The 17,500-nt window shown below is 44.3% G+C and overlaps 1 protein-coding gene across 1 annotated transcript in view; it reads right to left on the bottom strand.

Moving 5' to 3' along the window:
* corin (corin, serine peptidase) overlaps positions 1–17,500 on the bottom strand; it is a 136,220-nt gene that overhangs the window by 23,919 nt on the left and 94,801 nt on the right. Inside the window, 4 exon segments of the mRNA XM_064940870.1 lie at positions 327–463; positions 12,343–12,372; positions 12,854–12,978; positions 12,981–13,063. Of these exon segments, the coding sequence (XP_064796942.1) occupies positions 327–463; positions 12,343–12,372; positions 12,854–12,978; positions 12,981–13,063 (375 nt within the window).

Raw genomic sequence — 17,500 nt, 5'->3', positions numbered from 1 at the left:
TTCTACTAACCATCAACATCCGGGTCAGGTAGAATAACCAAGCCACCTCCCTTCTACTAACCATCAACATCCGGGTCAGGTAGGAGACAGGTGAAGAATAACCAAGCCCCTCCCTTCTACTAACCATCAACATCCGGGTCAGGTAGAATAACCAAGCCCCTCCCTTCTACTAACCATCAACATCCGGGTCAGGTAGAATAACCAAGCCCCTCCCTTCTACTAACCATCAACATCCGGGTCATGTAGAATAACCAAGCCACCTCCCTTTTACTAACCATCAACATCCGGGTCAGGTAGAATAACCAAGCCACCTCCCTTCTACTAACCATCAACATCCGGGTCAGGTAGGAGACAGGTGGGTCCGTCTTCGGGGAACTGGTTACAGTCTGTGTCCTCCGGCCATTGAAGACCCACAATACCCAGCACAGACTCACAGCGCTCCTTAGAGCTCCGACACAATGACCTACAACAACACAGATAAATGTACATTATATCTAAACTCAGCAGAAAAAGAAACGTCCGCTCACTGTAAACTGCGTTTATTTTCAGCAAACGTAACATGTGTAAATATTCGTATGAACATAAGATTCAACAACTGAGACAAACTGAACAAGTTCCACAGACATGTGACTAACAGCATAATGTGTCCCTGAACAAAGGGGGGGTCAAAATCAAAAGTAACAGTCAGTATCTGGTGTGGCCACCAGCTGCATTAAGTACAGCAGTGCATCTCCTCCTCATGGACGGAACCAGATTTGCCCGTTCTTGCTGTGAGATGTTACCCCACTCTTCCACCAAGGCACCTGCAAGTTCCCGGACATTTCTGGGGGGAATGGCCCTAGCCCTCACCCTCCAATCCAACAGGTCCCAGACGTGCTCAATGGGATTGAGATCCAGGCTCATCACTGACCACGGCAGAACACTGACATTCCTGTCTTGCAGGAAATCACGCACAGAACGAGCAGTATGGCTGGTGGCATTGTCATGCTGGAGGGTCATGTCAGGATGAGCCTGCAGGAAGGGTACCACATGAGAGAGGATGATGTCTTCCCTGTAACGCACAGCGTTGAGATTGCCTGCAACGACAACAAGCTCAGTCCGATAATGCTGTGACACACCAACCATGACAGACCCTCCACCTCCAAATCGATCCCGCTCCAGAGATCAGGCCTCGGTGTAACGCTCATTCCTTCGACGATAAACGCAAATCTGACCATCACCCCTGGTGAGACAAAACCGTCAGTGAAGAGCACATTTTGCCAGTCCTGTCTGGCCCAGCGACGGTGGGTTTGTGCCCATAGGCGATGTTGTTGCCGGTGATATCTGGTGAGGACCTGCCTTACAACAGGCCTACAAGTCCTCAGTCCAGGCTCTCTGTTTGTTGCGGACAGTCTGAGCACTGATGGAGGGATTGTACGTTCCTGGTGTAACTCGGGCAGTTGTTGTTGCCATCCTGTACCTGTCCCGCAGGTGTGATGTTCGGATGTACCGATCCTGTGCAGGTGTTGTTACACCTGGTCTGCCACTGCGAGGACAATCAGCTGTCCGTCCCGTCTCCCTGTAGTGCTATCTTAGGCGTCTCACAGTACGGACATTGCAATTTATTGCCCTGCCCACATCTACAGTCCTCATGCCTCCTTGCAGCATGCCTAAGGCACGTTCACACAGATGAGAAGGGACCTTGGGCATCTTTCTTTAGTGTTTTTCAGAGTCAGTAGAAAGGCCTCTTTAGTGTCCTACGTTTTCATAACTGTGACCATAATTGCCTACCGTCTGTCAGCTGTTAGTGTCTTAACGACCGTTCCACAGGTGCATGTTCATTAATTGTTTATGGTTCATTGAACAAGCATGGGAAACAGTGTTTAAACCCTTTAAAAAGAAGATCTGAGAAGATATAACTAATTTTAAGAATTATCTTTGAGACAGGGTCATGAAAAAAGGACATCTCATTTTTTGCTGAGTTTACAACACACAGATAAACATAAATTAATAACAGTCTCTACTGGATGGTATTTATAACAGTCTCTACTGGATGGTATTTATAACAGTCTCTACTGTCTGGTATTTATAACAGTCTCTACTGTCTGGTATTTATAACAATCTCTACTGTCTGGTATTTATAACAATCTCTACTGTCTGGTATTTATAACAGTCTCTACTGTCTGGTATTTATAACAGTCTCTACTGTCTGGTATTTATAACAGTCTCCACTGGATGGTATTTATAACAGTCTCTACTGTCTGGTATTTATAACAGTCTCTACTGTCTGGCATTTATAACAGTCTCCACTGGATGGTATTTATAACAGTCTCTACTGTCTGGTATTAATAACAGTCTCTACTGGTCTCTACTGTCTGGTATTTATAACAGTCTCTACTGTCTGGTATTTATAACAGTCTCTACTGTCTGGTATTTATAACAGTCTCTACTGTCTGGTATTTATAACAGTCTCTACTGTCTGGTATTTATAACAGTCTCTACTGTCTGGTATTTATAACAGTCTCTACTGTCTGGTATTTATAACAGTCTCTACTGGTCTCTGCTGTCTGGTATTTATAACAGTCTCCACTGGATGGTATTTATAACAGTCTCTACTGTCTGGTATTTATAACAGTCTCTACTGGTCTCTACTGTCTGGTATTTATAACAGTCTCTACTGGTCTCTACTGTCTGGTATTTATAACAGTCTCTACTGTCTGGTATTTATAACAGTCTCTACTGTCTGGTATTCATAACAGTCTCTACTGTCTGGTATTTATAACAGTCTCTACTGTCTGGTATTTATAACAGTCTCTACTGGTCTCTACTGTCTGGTATTTATAACAGTCTCTACTGTCTGGTATTTATAACAGTCTCTACTCAAATCAAATCAAATTTTATTTGTCACATACACATGGTTAGCAGATGTTAATGCGAGTGTAGCGAAATGCTTGTGCTTCTAGTTCCGACAATGCAGTAATAACCAACAAGTAATCTAACTAACAATTCCTAAACTACTGTCTTATACACAGTGTAAGGGGATAAAGAATATGTACATAAAGATATGAATGAGTGATGGTGCAGAGCAGCATAGGCAAGATACAGTAGATGGTATCGAGTACAGTATATACATATGAGATGAGTATGTAAACAAAGTGGCATAGTTAAAGTGGCTAGTGATACATGTATTACATAAGGATGCAGTCGATGATATAGAGTACAGTATATACGTATGCATATGAGATGAATAATGTAGGGTAAGTAACATTATATAAGGTAGCATTGTTTAAAGTGGCTAGTGATATATTTACATAATTTCCCATCAATTCCCATTATTGAAGTGGCTGGAGTTGAGTCAGTGTCAGTGTGTTGGCAGCAGCCACTCAATGTTAGTGGTGGCTGTTTAACAGTCTGATGGCCTTGAGATAGAAGCTGTTTTTCAGTCTCTCGGTCCCAGCTTTGATGCACCTGTACTGACCTCGCCTTCTGGATGATAGCGGGGTGAACAGGCAGTGGCTCGGGTGGTTGATGTCCTTGATGATCTTTATGGCCTTCCTGTAACATCGGGTGGTGTAGGTGTCCTGGAGGGCAGGTAGTTTGCCCCCGGTGATGCGTTGTGCAGACCTCACTACCCTCTGGAGAGCCTTACGGTTGAGGGCGGAGCAGTTGCCGTACCAGGCGGTGATACAGCCCGCCAGGATGCTCTCGATTGTGCATCTGTAGAAGTTTGTGAGTGCTTTTGGTGACAAGCCGAATTTCTTCAGCCTCCTGAGGTTGAAGAGGCGCTGCTGCGCCTTCTTCACGAGGCTGTCTGTGTGTGAGTGGACCAATTCAGTTTGTCTGTGATGTGTATGCCGGGGAACTTAAAAACTTACTACCCTCTCCACTACTGTTCCATCGATGTGGATAGGGGGGTGTTCCCTCTGCTGTTTCCTGAAGTCCACAATCATCTCCTTAGTTTTGTTGACGTTGAGTGTGAGGTTGTTTTCCTGACACCACACTCCGAGGGCCCTCACCTCCTCCCTGTAGGCCGTCTCGTCGTTGTTGGTAATCAAGCCTACCACTGTTGTGTCGTCCGCAAACTTGATGATTGAGTTGGAGGCGTGCGTGGCCACGCAGTCGTGGGTGAACAGGGAGTACAGGAGAGGGCTCAGAACGCACCCTTGTGGAGCCCCAGTGTTGAGGATCAGCGGGGAGGAGATGTTGTTACCTACCCTCACCACCTGGGGGCGGCCCGTCAGGAAGTCCAGTACCCAGTTGCACAGGGCGGGGTCGAGACCCAGGGTCTTGAGCTTGATGACGAGCTTGGAGGGTACTATGGTGTTGAATGCCGAGCTGTAGTCGATGAACAGCATTCTCACATAGGCATTCCTCTTGTCCAGATGGGTTAGGGCAGTGTGCAGTGTGGTTGAGATTGCATCGTCTGTGGACCTATTTGGGCGGTAAGCAAATTGGAGTGGGTCTAGGGTGTCAGGTAGGGTGGAGGTGATATGGTCCTTGACTAGTCTCTCAAAGCACTTCATGATGACGGAAGTGAGTGCTACGGGGCGGTAGTCGTTTAGCTCAGTTACCTTAGCTTTCTTGGGAACAGGAACAATGGTGGCCCTCTTGAAGCATGTGGGAACAGCAGACTGGTATAGGGATTGATTGAATATGTCCGTAAACACACCAGCCAGCTGGTCTGCGCATGCTCTGAGGGCGCGGCTGGGGATGCCGTCTGGGCCTGCAGCCTTGCGAGGGTTAATACGTTTAAATGTTTTACTCACCTCGGCTGCAGTGAAGGAGAGACCACATTTTTCCGTTGCAGGCCGTGTCAGTGGCACTGTATTGTCCTCAAAGCGGGCAAAAAAGTTATTTAGTCTGCCTGGGAGCAAGACATCCTGGTCCGTGACTGGGCTGGATTTCTTCCTGTAGTCCGTGATTGACTGTAGACCCTGCCACATGCCTCTTGTGTCTGAGCCGTTGAATTGAGATTCTACTTTGTCTCTGTCCTGACGCTTAGCTTGTTTGATAGCCTTGCGGAGGGAATAGCTGCACTGTTTGTAAACGGTCATGTTACCAGACACCTTGCCCTGATTGAAAGCAGTGGTTCGCACTTTCAGTTTCACGTGAATGCTGCCATCAATCCACGGTTTCTGGTTAGGGAATGTTTTAATCGTTGCTATGGGAACGACATCTTCAACGCATGTTCTAATGAACTCGCACACCGAATCAGCGTATTCGTCAATGTTGTTATTTGACGCAACACGAAACATGTCCCAGTCCACGTGACGGAAGCAGTCTTGGAGTGTGGAGTCAGCTTGGTCGGACCAGTGTTGGACAGACCTCAGCGTGGGAGCTTCTTGTTTTAGTTTCTGTCTGTAGGCAGGTATCAGCAAAATGGAGTCGTGGTCAGCTTTTCCGAAAGGGGGGGGGGGGGGCAGGGCCTTATATGTGTCGCGGAAGTTAGAGTAACAGTGATCCAAGGTTTTTCCACCCCTGGGTGCACAATCGATATGCTGATAAAATTTAAGGAGTCTTGTTTACAGATTAGCCTTGTTAAAAGTAGAGACCCCACTGGTCTGGTATTTATAACAGTCTCAACTGTCTGGTATTTATCACAGTCTCTACTGGATGGTATTTATCACAGTCTCTACTGGATGGTATTTATCACAGTCTCTACTGGATGGTATTTATCACAGTCTCTACTGGATGGTATTTATAACAGTCTCTACTGGATGGTATTTATCACAGTCTCTACTGGATGGTATTTATAACAGTCTCTACTGGATGGTATTTATCACAGTCTCTACTGGTCTCTACTGGATGGTATTTATAACAGTCTCTACTGTCTGGTATTTATAACAGTCTCTACTGGATGGCATTTATAACAGTCTCTACTGTCTGGTATTTATAACAGTCTACTGGATGGCATTTATAACAGTCTCTACTGGATGGCATTTATAACAGTCTCTACTGGATGGCATTTATAACAGTCTCTACTGGTCTCTACTGGATGGTATTTATAACAGTCTCTACTGGATGGCATTTATAACAGTCTCTACTGGTCTCTACCTGATGATATTTATAACAGTCTCTACTGTCTGGTATTTATAACAGTCTCTACTGTCTGGTATTTATAACAGTCTCTACTGTCTGGTATTTATCACAGTCTCTACTGTCTGGTATTTATCACAGTCTCTACTGGATGGTATTTATAACAGTCTCTACTGGATGGTATTTATAACAGTCTCTACTGTCTGGTATTTATAACAGTCTCTACCTGATGGTATTTATAACAGTCTCTACTGTCTGGTATTTATAACAGTCTCTACTGGATGGTATTTATAACAGTCTCTACTGGTCTCTACTGGATGGTATTTATAACAGTCTCTACTGTCTGGTATTTATAACAGTCTCTACTGTCTGGTATTTATAACAGTCTCTACTGTCTGGTATTTATAACAGTCTCTACTGGTCTCTACTGGATGGTATTTATAACAGTCTCTACTGGTCTCTACTGGATGGTATTTATAACAGTCTCTACTGGTCTCTACTGGATGGTTTTTATAACAGTCTCTACTGGTCTCTACTGTCTGGTATTTATAACAGTCTCTACTGGTCTCTACTGGATGGTATTTATAACAGTCTCTACTGGATGGTATATATAACAGTCTCTACTGGATGGTATTTATAACAGTCTCTACTGGATGGTATTTATAACAGTCTCTACTGGATGGTATTTATAACAGTCTCTACTGGTCTCTACTGGATGGTATTTATCACAGTCTCTACTGGATGGTATTTATCACAGTCTCTACTGGATGGTATTTATCACAGTCTCTACTGGATGGTATTTAAAACAGTCTCTACTGGTCTCTACTGGATGGTATTTATAACAGTCTCTACTGTCAGGTATTTATAACAGTCTCTACTGGATGGCATTTATAACAGTCTCTACTGGATGGCATTTATAACAGTCTCTACTGTCTGGTATTTATAACAGTCTCTACTGTCTGGCATTTATAACAGTCTCTACTGTCTGGTATTTATAACAGTCTCTACTGTCCGGTATTTATAACAGTCTCTACTGTCTGGTATTTATAACAGTCTCTACTGGATGGCATTTATAACAGTCTCTACTGGTCTCTACTGGATGGTATTTATAACAGTCTCTACTGGATGGCATTTATAACAGTCTCTACTGGTCTCTACCTGATGATATTTATAACAGTCTCTACTGTCTGGTATTTATAACAGTCTCTACTGTCTGGTATTTATAACAGTCTCTACTGTCTGGTATTTATCACAGTCTCTACTGTCTGGTATTTATCACAGTCTCTACTGTCTGGTATTTATCACAGTCTCTACTGTCTGGTATTTATCACAGTCTCTACTGTCTGGTATTTATAACAGTATCTACTGTCTGGTATTTATAACAGTATCTACCTGATGGTATTTATAACAGTCTCTACTGTCTGGTATTTATAACAGTCTCTACTGTCTGGTATTTATAACAGTCTCTACTGGATGGTATTTATAACAGTCTCTACTGGTCTCTACTGTCTGGTATTTATAACAGTCTCTACTGTCTGGTATTTATAACAGTCTCTACTGTTTGGTATTTATAACAGTCTCTACTGTCTGGTATTTATAACAGTCTCTACTGGTCTCTACTGGATGGTATTTATAACAGTCTCTACTGGTCTCTACTGGATGGTATTTATAACAGTCTACTGGTCTCTACTGGATGGTATTTATAACAGTCTCTACTGTCTGGTATTTATAACAGTCTCTACTGGATGGTTTTTATAACAGTCTCTACTGTCTGGTATTTATAAAAGTCTCTACTGGTCACTACTGTCTGGTATTTATATTTATAACAGTCTCTACTGGATGGTATTTATAACAGTCTCTACTGTCTGGTATTTATAACAGTCTCTACTGTCTGGTATTTATAACAGTCTCTACTGTCTGGTATTTATCACAGTCTCTACTGTCTGGTATTTATCACAGTCTCTACTGTCTGGTATTTATCACAGTCTCTACTGTCTGGTATTTATCACAGTCTCTACTGGATGGTATTTATAACAGTCTCTACTGTCTGGTATTTATAACAGTCTCTACCTGATGGTATTTATAACAGTCTCTACTGTCTGGTATTTATAACAGTCTCTACTGGATGGTATTTGTAACAGTCTCTACTGGTCTCTACTGGATGGTATTTATATCAGTCTCTACTGTCTGGTATTTATAACAGTCTCTACTGGTCTATACTGGATGGTATTTATAACAGTCTCTACTGGTCTCTACTGGATGGTATTTATAACAGTCTCTACTGGTCTCTACTGGATGGTATTTATAACAGTCTCTACTGGATGGTATTTATAACAGTCTCTACTGGATGGTATTTATAACAGTCTCTACTGGATGGTATTTATAACAGTCTCTACTGTCTGGTATTTATAACAGTCTCTACTGTCTGGTATTTATCACAGTCTCTACTGTCTGGTATTTATCACAGTCTCTACTGTCTGGTATTTATCACAGTCTCTACTGTCTGGTATTTATCACAGTCTCTACTGGATGGTATTTATAACAGTCTCTACTGTCTGGTATTTATAACAGTCTCTACCTGATGGTATTTATAACAGTCTCTACTGTCTGGTATTTATAACAGTCTCTACTGGATGGTATTTGTAACAGTCTCTACTGGTCTCTACTGGATGGTATTTATATCAGTCTCTACTGTCTGGTATTTATAACAGTATTTATAACAGTCTCTACTGGTCTTTATACTGGATGGTATTTATAACAGTCTCTACTGGTCTCTACTGGATGGTATTTATAACAGTCTCTACTGGTCTCTACTGGATGGTATTTATAACAGTCTCTACTGGATGGTATTTGTAACAGTCTCTACTGGTCTCTACTGGATGGTATTTATATCAGTCTCTACTGTCTGGTATTTATAACAGTCTCTACTGGTCTATACTGGATGGTATTTATAACAGTCTCTACTGGTCTCTACTGGATGGTATTTATAACAGTCTCTACTGGTCTCTACTGGATGGTATTTATAACAGTCTCTACTGGATGGTATTTATAACAGTCTCTACTGGATGGTATTTATAACAGTCTCTACTGTCTGGTATTTATAACAGTCTCTACTGTCTGGCATTTATAACAGTCTCTACTGGATGGCATTTATAACGGTCTCTACTGGATGGCATTTATAACGGTCTCTACTGGATGGTATTTATAACAGTCTCTACTGTCTGGCATTTATAACAGTCTCTACTGTCTGGTATTTATAACAGTCTCTACTGGATGGTATTTATAACAGTCTCTACTGGTCTCTACTGGATGGTATTTATAACAGTCTCTACTGTCTGGTATTTATAAAAGTCTCTACTGGATGGCATTTATAACAGTCTCTACTGTCTGGTATTTATAAGTCTCTACTGTCAGGTATTTATAACAGTCTCTACTGGATGGCATTTATAACAGTCTCTACTGTCTGGTATTTATAACAGTCTCTACTGTCTGGTATTTATAACAGTCTCTACTGTCTGGTATTTATAACATTCTCTACTGGATGGCATTTATAACAGTCTCTACTGTCTGGTATATTTATAACAGTCTTTACTGTCTGGTATTTATAACATTCTCTACTGGATGGCATTTATAACAGTCTCTACTGGTCTCTACTGGATGGTATTTATACCAGTCTCTACTGGATGGCATTTATAACAGTCTCTACTGGTCTCTACCTGATGATATTTATAACAGTCTCTACTGTCTGGTATTTATAACAGTCTCTACTGTCTGGTATTCATAACAGTCTCTACTGTCTGGTATTTATAACAGTCTCTACTGTCTGGTATTTATAACAGTCTCTACTGTCTGGTATTTATAACAGTCTCTACTGTCTGGTATTTATAAAAGTCTCTACTGGTCTCTACTGGTCTCTACTGGATATTTATAACAGTCTCTACTGTCTCTCTACTGGTCTCTATTTATAAACAGTCTCTACTGGATCTGGTATTTATAACAGTCTCTACTGGTCTCTACTGGATGGTATTTATAACAGTCTCTACTGGTCTCTACTGGTCTCTATCTGGTATTTATAACAGTCTCTACTGTGGTATTTATAACAGTCTCTACTGTCTGGTATTTATAACAGTCTCTACTGGTCTCTACTGGATGGTATTTATAACAGTCTCTACTGGTCTCTACTGGATGGTATTTATAACAGTCTCTACTGGATGGTATACTGGATGGTCTCTACTGGATGGTTTTATAACGGTCTCTACTGGATGGTATTTATAACAGTCTCTACTGGATGGTATTTATAACAGTCTCTACTGGATGGTATTTATAACAGTCTCTACTGGATGGTATTTATAACAGTCTCTACTGGATGGTTTATATAACAGTCTCTACTGTCTGGTATTTATAACAGTCTCTACTGTCTGGTATTTATAACAGTCTCTACTGTCTGGTATTTATAACAGTCTCTACTGTCTGGTATTTATAACAGTCTCTACTGGTCTCTACTGGATGGTATTTATAACAGTCTCTACTGGATGGTTTATATAACAGTCTCAACTGGTCTCTACTGGATGGTATTTATAACAGTCTCTACTGGATGGTATTTATAACAGTCTCTACTGGTCTCTACTGGATGGTATTTATAACAGTCTCTACTGGATGGTTTATATAACAGTCTCTACTGTCTGGTATTTATAACAGTCTCTACTGTCTGGTATTTATAACAGTCTCTACTGTCTGGTATTTATAACAGTCTCTACTGGTCTACTGGATGGTATTTATAACAGTCTCTACTGGTCTCTACTGGATAGTATTTATAACAGTCTCTACTGGTCTCTACTGGATTATTTATAACAGTCTCTACTGTCTGGTATTTATAACAGTCTCTACTGTCTGGTATTTATAACAGTCTCTACTGTCTGGTATTTATAACAGTCTCTACTGGATGGTATTTATAACAGTCTACTGGTCTCTACTGGATGGTATTTATAACAGTCTATAACACAGTCTCTACTGGTCTCTACTGGATGGTATTTATAACAGTCTCTACTGGTCTCTACTGGATGGTATTTATAACAGTCTCTACTGGTCTCTACTGGATGGTATTTATAACAGTCTCTACTGGATGGTATTTATAACAGTCTCTACTGGATGGTTTATATAACAGTCTCTACTGGATGGTATTTATAACAGTCTCTACTGGATGGTATTTATAACAGTCTCTACTGGATGGTATTTATAACAGTCTCTACTGGATGGTATTTATAACAGTCTCTATTTATAAACAGTCTCTACTGGTATTTATAACAGTCTCTACTGGTGGTATTTATAACAGTCTCTACTGGATGGTATTTATAACAGTCTCTACTGTCTGGTATTTATAACAGTCTCTACTGTCTGGTATTTATAACAGTCTCTACTGTATATAACAGTCTCTACTGTCTGGTATTTATAACAGTCTCTACTGGTATTTATAACAGTCTCTACTGTCTCTACTGGATGGTATTTATAACAGTCTCTACTGGATGGTATTTATAACAGTCTCTACTGGTCTCTACTGGATGGTATTTATAACAGTCTCTACTGGATGGTATTTATAACAGTCTCTACTGGTCTCTACTGGATGGTATTTATAACAGTCTCTACTGGTATTTATAACAGTCTCTACTGTCTGGTCTCTACTGTTATTTAAACAGTCTCTACTGGTCTCTCTACTGGTCTCTACTGGTATCTCTACTTGGTATTTATAACAGTCTCTACTGGTCTCTACTGGATTTATAACAGTATTTATAAACAGTCTCTACTGGTCTCTACTGGTCTGGTATTTATAACAGTCTCTACTGGTCTCTCTGGTATTTATAACAGTCTCTACTGGTATTTATAACAGTCTCTACTGTCTGGTATTTATAACAGTCTCTACTGTCTGGTATTTATAACAGTCTCTACTACTCTACTGGTATTTATAACAGTCTCTACTGGTCTCTACTGGATGGTATTTATAACAGTCTCTACTGTCTGGTATTTATAACAGTCTCTTGGTCTCTACTGGATGGTATTTATAACAGTCTCTACTCTCTGTAACAGTCTCTACTGGTCTCTACTGGATGGTATTTATAACAGTCTCTACTGTCTGGTATTTATAACAGTCTCTACTGGTCTGGATGGTATTTATAACAGTCTCTACTGGTCTCTCTACTGGATGGTATTTATAACAGTCTCTACTGGTTATATACAGTCTCTACTCTCTGTTATTTATAACAGTCTCTACTGTAATCTACTGGATGGTATGGATGGTCTGTCTGGTCCTACTGGATGTGCCTACTGACTGACCTGCAGGGGGGCAACCTCTGGTGTGTGTGTAACAGTACTGTGGTTCTGGTGTGTACTGTTCTCTACTGACTGCAGGGGGCAACCTCTGGTGTGTGTGTGTAGTGGTTCTGGTACTGGACCTGCAGTATTTATAACGTCTCTGGTGTGTAGTGGTTCTGGTACTCTACCTGCAGGGGGGCAACCTGGTGTGTGTGTAGTGGTTCTGGTACTCTACCTGGGGGGGCAACCTCTGGTGTGTGTGTGTAGTGGTTCTGGTACTGACCTGCAGGGGGCAACCTCTGGTGTGTGTGTGTAGTGGTTCTGGTACTGACCTGCAGGGGGCAACCTCTGGTGTGTGTGTAGTGGTTCTGGTACTGACCTGCAGGGGGCAACCTCTGGTGTGTGTGTGTAGTGGTTCTGGTACTTACCTGCAGGGGGCAACCTCTGGTGTGTGTGTGTAGTGGTTCTGGTACTGACCTGCTGGTGTGTGTGGGGTATTTATAACACTCAGGGGCACTCTGGTGTGTGTGTGGAGTCACACTTGGGGACCAACATGGTACAGGCGAAGAACATGAGGTATTTATAACAGTTGGTCTGAACCAGGGCTGGGAACAGAGAAGACTCCCAGGAAACAGAGCTCTCGCTCTGGGTCAGTCTCTACTGTGGCCAAGGTAGTTAGGGTAGGTGGTGCTGTTGTAGGGCAAGTTCATACACAACTCTAGAGTAATGGGCTCACAATGACCTGCATGGGGAGAGAGGGGGGGAGAGAGGGGGAGAGAGGGGGGAGAGGGGGGGTAGAGGGGGGGAGAGAGAGGGGGAGAGAGTGGGTGAGAGAGAGGGGGAGGGTGAGTAGGGTTCTGGTAGAGACCTGAGGGGGGAGGGAGTGTGTGTAGGGGGAGGGAGAGAGGGGGAGGTGTGAGTGTGTAGGGTTCTGGTAGGGACCTGCAGGGGGGGAGGTGAGTGTGTGTAGGGGGTACTGACCTGAGAGGGGCAGGGGGAGAGAGAGAGGGGGAGACCTGAGAGAGGGGGAGAGAGGTGAGTGTGTGTAGGGGGAGACCTGAGAGAGGGGGGAGAGAGTGGGGTACTGAGAGAGGGGGGAGGTGTGAGGGGGAGAGAGGGACAGAGTAGGGGGAGAGAGGGGAGAGAGGTGGGAGAGAGGGGGAGGGAGAGAGGGGGAGTTGGAGAACCAGGGGAGGGAGAGGAGGGAGGCTCTCGAGTTAGGGTAGGGGTGCTGTTGTAGGGAAGTTCATAGAGTAATGGGCTCACAATGAGGGGGAGAGAGAGGGGGAGAGAGGGGGAGAGAGGGAGAGAGGGGGAGAGAGAGGGGGAGAGAGGGGGAGAGAGAGGGGGGGAGGGAGGGAGAGAGGGAGAGGGAGAGAGGGAGAGAGGGGGAGGGAGGGAGGGAGGGAGAGGGGAGGGAGGGAGGGAGAGGGGGGAGAGGAGGGAGAGAGGGGGGAGAGAGAGGGGGGAGAGAGAGAGGGGAGAGAGGAGGGGGAGAGAGGGGGAGAGAGAGGGGGAGAGAGGGGGAGAGAGGGGAGAGAGTGGGGGGGAGAGGGGAGAGAGGGGGAGACAGGGGGAGAGGGGAGGGAGAGGAGGGAGAGAGGGGGAGAGAGGGGGAGAGAGAGGGAGAAAGGGAGGGGGAGGGAGAGAGAGGGAGAGAGGGGGAGAAAGGGAGAGAGGGGGAGAGAGGGAGGGGAGGGGGAGAGAGGGGGGGAGGGAGAGGGGAGAGAGGGGGAGAAAGGGGGAGAGAGGGGGAGAGAGAGGGAGGGGGGGAGAGAGAGAGAGAGGGAGACAGAGGGGAGAGGGGGAGAGGGAGAGGGGGAGAGGGGAGAGAGAGAGAGAGAGGGGAGGAGAGAGAGGGGGAAGGAGAGAGAGAGAGAGAGAGGGGGAAGGAGAGAGGGAGAGAGAGGGGGGGGGGGAGGGAGAGGGAGAGAGGGGGAGAGAGAGGGGGGAGAGAGGGAGAGGGGGAGAGGGAGAGGGAGAGGGAGAGAGAGAGAGAGAGGAGAGGGGGGGAGGGAGAGAGGGAAGAGGGAGAAGAGAGAGATGGGAGAGAGAGAGATGGGAGAGAGAGAGGGAGAGGGAGAGAGGGAGAGAGAGGGGGAGAGAGAGAGGGAGAGAGGGGGAGAGAGGGGGAGGGAGAGAGGGGAGGGGGGGAGGGAGAGTGGGAAGAGGGAGAGTGGGAAGAGGGAGAGTGGGGAGAGAGAGAGATGGGAGAGAGAGGGGAGAGAGGGAGAGAGGGGGGAGAGAGGGACAGAGAGAGGGAGAGAGAGGGGGAGAGAGGGACAGAGAGAGGGAGAGAGGGGGAGAGAGGGGGGAGAAAGGGAGGGAGAGAGGGGGAGAGAAGGGAGAGAGGGGGGAGAGAGGGGGAGGGAGAGAGGGGGAGAGGGGGAGAGGGGGGGAGGGAGAGGGGGAGAGGGGGAGGGAGAGAGGGAGAGAGGGGGAGGGAGAGTGGGAAGAGGGAGAGTGGGGAGAGAGGGGGAGGGAGAGAGAAAATGCTTTCCGTTTCAAGACAATCCGATATTATCAGTTGAAGTCAGAAGTTTACATACACTTAGGTCGGAGTCATTAAAACTTGATTTTCAACGACTCCACAAATTTCTTGTTAACAAGTCAGTTTGTGCATGACACAAGTCATTTTTAAAACAATTGTTTACAGACAGATTATTTCACTTATAATTCACTGTATCACAATTCCAGTGGGTCAGAAGTTTACATACACTAAGTTGACTGTGCCTTTAAACAGCATGAAAAATTCCAGAAAATGATGTCATGGCTTTCGAAGCTTCTGATAGGCTAATTGACATAGTTTGAGTTAATTGGAAGTGTACCTGTGGATGTATTTCAAGGCCTACCTTCAAACTCAGTGCCTCTTTGCTTGACATCATGGGAAAATCTAAAGAAATGAGCCAAGACCTCAGAAAAATAATTGTAGACCTCTACAAGTCTGGTTCATCCTTGGGAGCAATTTCCAAATGCCTGAAGGTACCACGTTCATCTGTACAAACAATAGTACGCAAGTCTAAACACCATGGGACCATGCAGCCGTCATACAGCTCAGGAAGGAGACGTATTCTGTCTCCTAGAGATGAACGTACTTTGGTGCAAAAAGGAAACATGTACAAAAGTATCTATATCCACAGTAAAACGAGTCCTATATCGACATAACCTGACCGCTCAGCAAGGAAGAAGCCACTGCTTAAAAACCACCATAAACAAGCCAGACTACGGTTTGCAACTGTACATGGGGTCAAAGATTGTACTTCCTGGAGAAAATGTCCTCCGGTCTGATGAAACAAAAATATAACTGTTTGGCCACAATGACCATCATTATGTTTGGAGGAAAAGGGGAGACTTGCAAGCCGAAAAACACCAACCCAACCGTGAAGCACGGGGGTGGTAGCATCATGTTGTGGGGGTTCTTTGCTGCAGGAGGGACTGGTGCCCTTCACAAAATAGATGGCATCATGAGGCAGGAAAATGATGTGGATATATTGAAGCATCATCTCAGACATCAGTCAGGAAGTTAAAGCTTGGTTGCAAATGGGTCTTCCAAATGGACAATGACCCCAAGCATACTTCCAAAGTTGTGGCAAAATGGCTTAAGGACAACAAAGTCAAGGTATTGGAGTGTCCATCACAAAGCCCTGACCTCAATCCTATAGAACATTTGTGGGCAGAACTGAAAAAGCATGTGCGAGCAAGGAGGCCTACAAACCTGACTCAGTTAGACCAGCTCTGTCAGGAGGAATGGGCCAAAACTCACCCAACTTATTGTGGGAAGCTTATGGAAGGCTACCCGAAACGTTTGACCCAAGTTAAACAATTTAAAGGCCATTCTACCAAATACTAATTGAGTGTATGTACATTTCTGACCCACTGAGAATGTGATGAAAGAAATAAAAGCTGAAATAAATAATTCTCTCTACTATTATTCTGACATTTCACATTCTTAAAATAAAGTGGTGATCCTAACTGACCTAAGACGGGGAATTTTTACTGAATTAAATGTCAGGAATTGTGAAAAACTGAGTTTAAATGTATTTGGCTAACGTGTATGTAAACTCTAGACTTTCACATTTTGTGACTCAATTTTTTTTAAATGTAATCAATTTTAAATTCAGTAATTTGAAAAAATGGCAAAAGGTCTCCAGCGGGGGGGATTAAAAAATAATATAATAATAATATATATATATATATATAAACAGACAAAACACACATCACGACAAGAGAGACAACACAACACTACATAAAGAGAGACCTAAAGACAACAGCATAGCATGGCAGCAACACATGACAACACGGCATGGGAGCAACACAACATAACAACAACATGGGAGCAACACAACATATTAGCACAAAACATGGAACAAACATTATTTATAGACAACAGCAAAAAAGGCAAGAAGGTAGAGACAACGATACATCACACAAAGCAGCCACAACTTTCAGTAAGAGTCCATGATGGAGTCTTTTAATGAAGAGATGGAGATAAAACTGTCCAGTTAGAGTGTTTGTTGCAGCTCGTTCCAGTCGCTAGCTGCAGAGAACTGAAAAGATGGAGTGACCCAGGGATGTGTGTTCTTTGGGGACCTTTGTTGTATGTGGAGGATGAACAGACCTTTAACAGGGGACTGGCAGAACGGGTGAATGTGGAGGATGTTGTGGGATGTGGAATGTGGAGGATGAGGGAGGGATGTGTGCCTTTGGGGACCTTTAACAGAATGGGACTGGCAGAACGGGTGTTGTATGTGGAGGATGAGGGCGACCCAGGGATGTGTGCCAGGGGACCTTTAACAGAATGGGACTGGTGGAGGATGAGGACGGGATGTGTTGAATGTGGGACTGGAGGATGAGGATGAGGGGAGCACCTTTAACAGGGATGTGTGCGCTTTAACAGGGGACTGGCAGAACGGGTGTTGTAACACCCAGGGAACCTGGGGGACTGGCAGAACGGGTGTTGTATGTGGAGGATGAGGAGCTGACCCAGGGATGTGTGGACTGGTAGAACGGGTTTGGGGACCTTTAACAGAATGGGACTGGCAGAACGGGTGTTGTATGTGGAGGATGAGGAGAGACCCAGGGACCTTTAACAGAATGGGACTGGCAGAACGGGTGTTGTATGTGGAGGATGAGGGAGCGACCCAGGGATGTGTGCGCTTTGGGGACCTTTAACAAAATG

This window comes from Oncorhynchus masou, chromosome 27, assembly GCF_036934945.1.
Source record: "Oncorhynchus masou masou isolate Uvic2021 chromosome 27, UVic_Omas_1.1, whole genome shotgun sequence".
Lineage (NCBI taxonomy): Eukaryota > Metazoa > Chordata > Actinopteri > Salmoniformes > Salmonidae > Oncorhynchus > Oncorhynchus masou.
This window is presented reverse-complemented; position numbering and strand designations above follow the sequence as displayed.